General features: G+C 46.5%; 1 protein-coding gene across 1 annotated transcript in view; it reads left to right on the plus strand.

The window, feature by feature from the left end:
• Nucleotides 1-401: 401 nt before the first annotated feature.
• The window catches only part of PSTPIP2 (proline-serine-threonine phosphatase interacting protein 2), a 13563-nt gene continuing 11250 nt past the window's right edge, over nt 402-2714 (plus strand). Inside the window, exons 1-3 of the mRNA XM_008594338.1 lie at nt 402-530; nt 1102-1147; nt 2157-2236. Coding sequence (XP_008592560.1) covers nt 402-530; nt 1102-1147; nt 2157-2236 — 255 coding nt within the window. The remainder of the gene's footprint in view (nt 531-1101; nt 1148-2156; nt 2237-2714) is intronic.

Here is a 2714-nt window from a genome sequence, read left to right on the forward strand (position 1 = left end):
GCAAAAGCAATGGTGACACTGGTGCCCTCCCCACTGTCCACATGCTATGGTGAAGCATATCAGAATATTGACGCATAATTAGAATTAGTGTGAGTTGGTACTAATGACTGCACAATTGCACATAAATTCTGAGGATTATGAATGTTTCAAAAATTTGGATTACACATCTTGGAGTTTTATATATATATAGGAGTCACTACCTCCTTGGTCAGGTTACACTATGTGCATAATCTGGAAAAGGGCTAGAGATAGAGAGACCTTTCAAAGATTGGTAAGACACAGCATCTTACCATGGATCCCACAGTCTAGTGATGCTCACAGCACTAATCAGAGTGCCCTGTTCTGTGCTGGGCTTGGTGGGCTAGAGTGGCTGCTTTGCAGGGTTACACTCTGCTCACCTGATGGGGTTCTCTTTGTTCATAACAACAAAGGCAAAGAAGAACTATGAGCAGAAATGCCGAGACAAAGACGAGGCAGAACAAGCTGTCAACCGGACCGCCAACCTGGTAAACCCGAAGCAACAAGAAAAGGTACCTAGGAGGGCTGACAACCTGAACAGTCTGAGATTTACATATATCAGGTTAAAGCCAATTAGGAATCTTAATAAAAAATAGACCTGTTCCCTAAGATCCTGGCAATATCTTCGGGTCCTCTGAACCAGAAAAACCCTTGTCACATTTTTGGGGTTTGGGGAAGAACTAGAGAGTAGCACAGCCATGGGGGAGGGCGAGAGGTCATAAGAGGCTGGAGGTGGGTTTTTCTGATTTTTTTCACCATTTCTTCAAAACTTGGCTCATGTATTCTTTATAGCCAGGTTGCCTCTTTCTTGGGTAAATTGTAAATTTAATTTTGTAAGATCTGGGTATAAGATTTCAGCAACCAGAGGGCAGAGATGTCTTTAGGAAGAAGTGGGGCAAGATGCTTTATGGATATTTACAGATAGTGATAAGATCAGAGGGCAAGTTGAATGATTTGTTCATGGAAGAAATGTAGGTAGGACTTGGACTAGACCTTATCTCTTCATAGTCATTGCTTTTAAATGTTTTGCCTGCGAAATCCTGGCCCAGCATTTCCGATTCTTCTTCTTTTCTGTTTTCACAGCTTTTTGTGAAACTGGCAACTTCAAAGACTGCAGTAGAGGACTCTGGTGAGGAGGCCGCTCCTATGGATAGGGGAGGGTTGGTGGTGGGGTTTACATGATCCTAAATGTGTCTCTGAGAAAGGCAGTTTTATATACCTTGCAAAAATAATACATGGATGTACAATAGGATTAACAAGATATCAGAAGAGAAGAAGGGTGGAATGAAGGGAGGGAGGAAGGGAGAGGAGAGGGGAAAGGAGAGGAAGGAGGAAGGGAGTGGAAGGAGGAAGGGAGTGGAAGGAGGAAGGGGGGTGCATATCTGAATCCCAGAAAGTGGGAGGAAGCAAACGAGTCAGCAGTGTTTGGCTGCTGCCTGCTTAGGTCTTGCTGCCTTACATGTGAGCGAATGGTAGCAGTGGAGTCTCGTGGTAGCTACTTTGTAATCAGATGCTCAGCTGTGATTTATTGGAGACATCTGTCTAAAAGCCCTTTTCAGCCCTGGTAGCCTTTGTCTGCTGTGAAAGAAACAGACAAGTTGCAAGGCCTTGACATCATCAAAATCTAAAACACAAACCAAGTGTTTGCAAGGCTTCTCATTCCCAGAATATCCTGCAGAACAAGCCTCTTGTGACCACAGTCACTTAAGAGGTCTCTAAATCCAAAACTAAAGTAGCTCGGTGCCCCTTTAGGGCTCGTGTTAGTTCTATTCTCTGCATCCCTCACTGGATAATTTTCCTGAACGTGAAAAGCGACGGGAGCTACTGAGCGGGATTAGACAAAGAAAACTCCGGCTGAGGTTCCTCTTCAGCTGTCACTTGTTCCTGGAGCGTTTGTTGCTCAGTGCTTGGATCAATGTTCAAAAACGAAGTGATACCCTCCTTTGCTTATTTCACAAAGATATTATGAGGGTGAGAGTGTAATTAAGTCCTTCCAATGTTCACAGCTCCTCGCGGCCTTGCGAGCTCAGCGCAACTCTGACGAGTTCCTTTTGCCATCTGAGATGAGCCTGTGGGGTGGGTCGGCGAGTCACCCTCCTCTCTAACTTCTGAACCCAGGCCCCTCCCTTCCATTGCAGACAAAGCGTACATGCTGCACGTCAACATGCTGGATAAGATCCGGGAAGAATGGCAGAGCGAGCACATCAAGGCCTGCGAGGTACCCGGAACTGGAAGCTGCTCAGGATGGGGGCGGGTCTTCCGCCTAGAACCTGGGGAATCTACTTCTGTAAATGTACATGCTGCACGTCAACATGCTGGATAAGATCCGGGAAGAATGGCAGAGCGAGCACATCAAGGCCTGCGAGGTACCCGGAACCGGAAGCTGCTCAGGATGGGGGCGGGTCTTCCGCCTAGAACCTGGGGAATCTACTTCTGTAAAAATGCTCCACCTCATTATTATAGCACCCCAATTCTAATGGAGTTAAAGAGCTTGAGTGCAAATGAGGAATCAGGAATTTAAATGAAGAATGGAAGGAACTGGAATAGTTTCCCCCAAACCTTATTTTTTTTTTTTTTGTCTTTTTCCGTGTCCGGCAACAGTTCGCAACCCTCAGTGTCTCCCCCGTACCTGACCGGGACCGGCAACGGGATCGCAACCCTCGGTGTTGCCCCTGCGCCTCGCTCAGCCAGTGAGC

The sequence above is a fragment of the Galeopterus variegatus genome, unplaced genomic scaffold, assembly GCF_000696425.1.
Source record: "Galeopterus variegatus unplaced genomic scaffold, G_variegatus-3.0.2 Scaffold10595, whole genome shotgun sequence".
Lineage (NCBI taxonomy): Eukaryota > Metazoa > Chordata > Mammalia > Dermoptera > Cynocephalidae > Galeopterus > Galeopterus variegatus.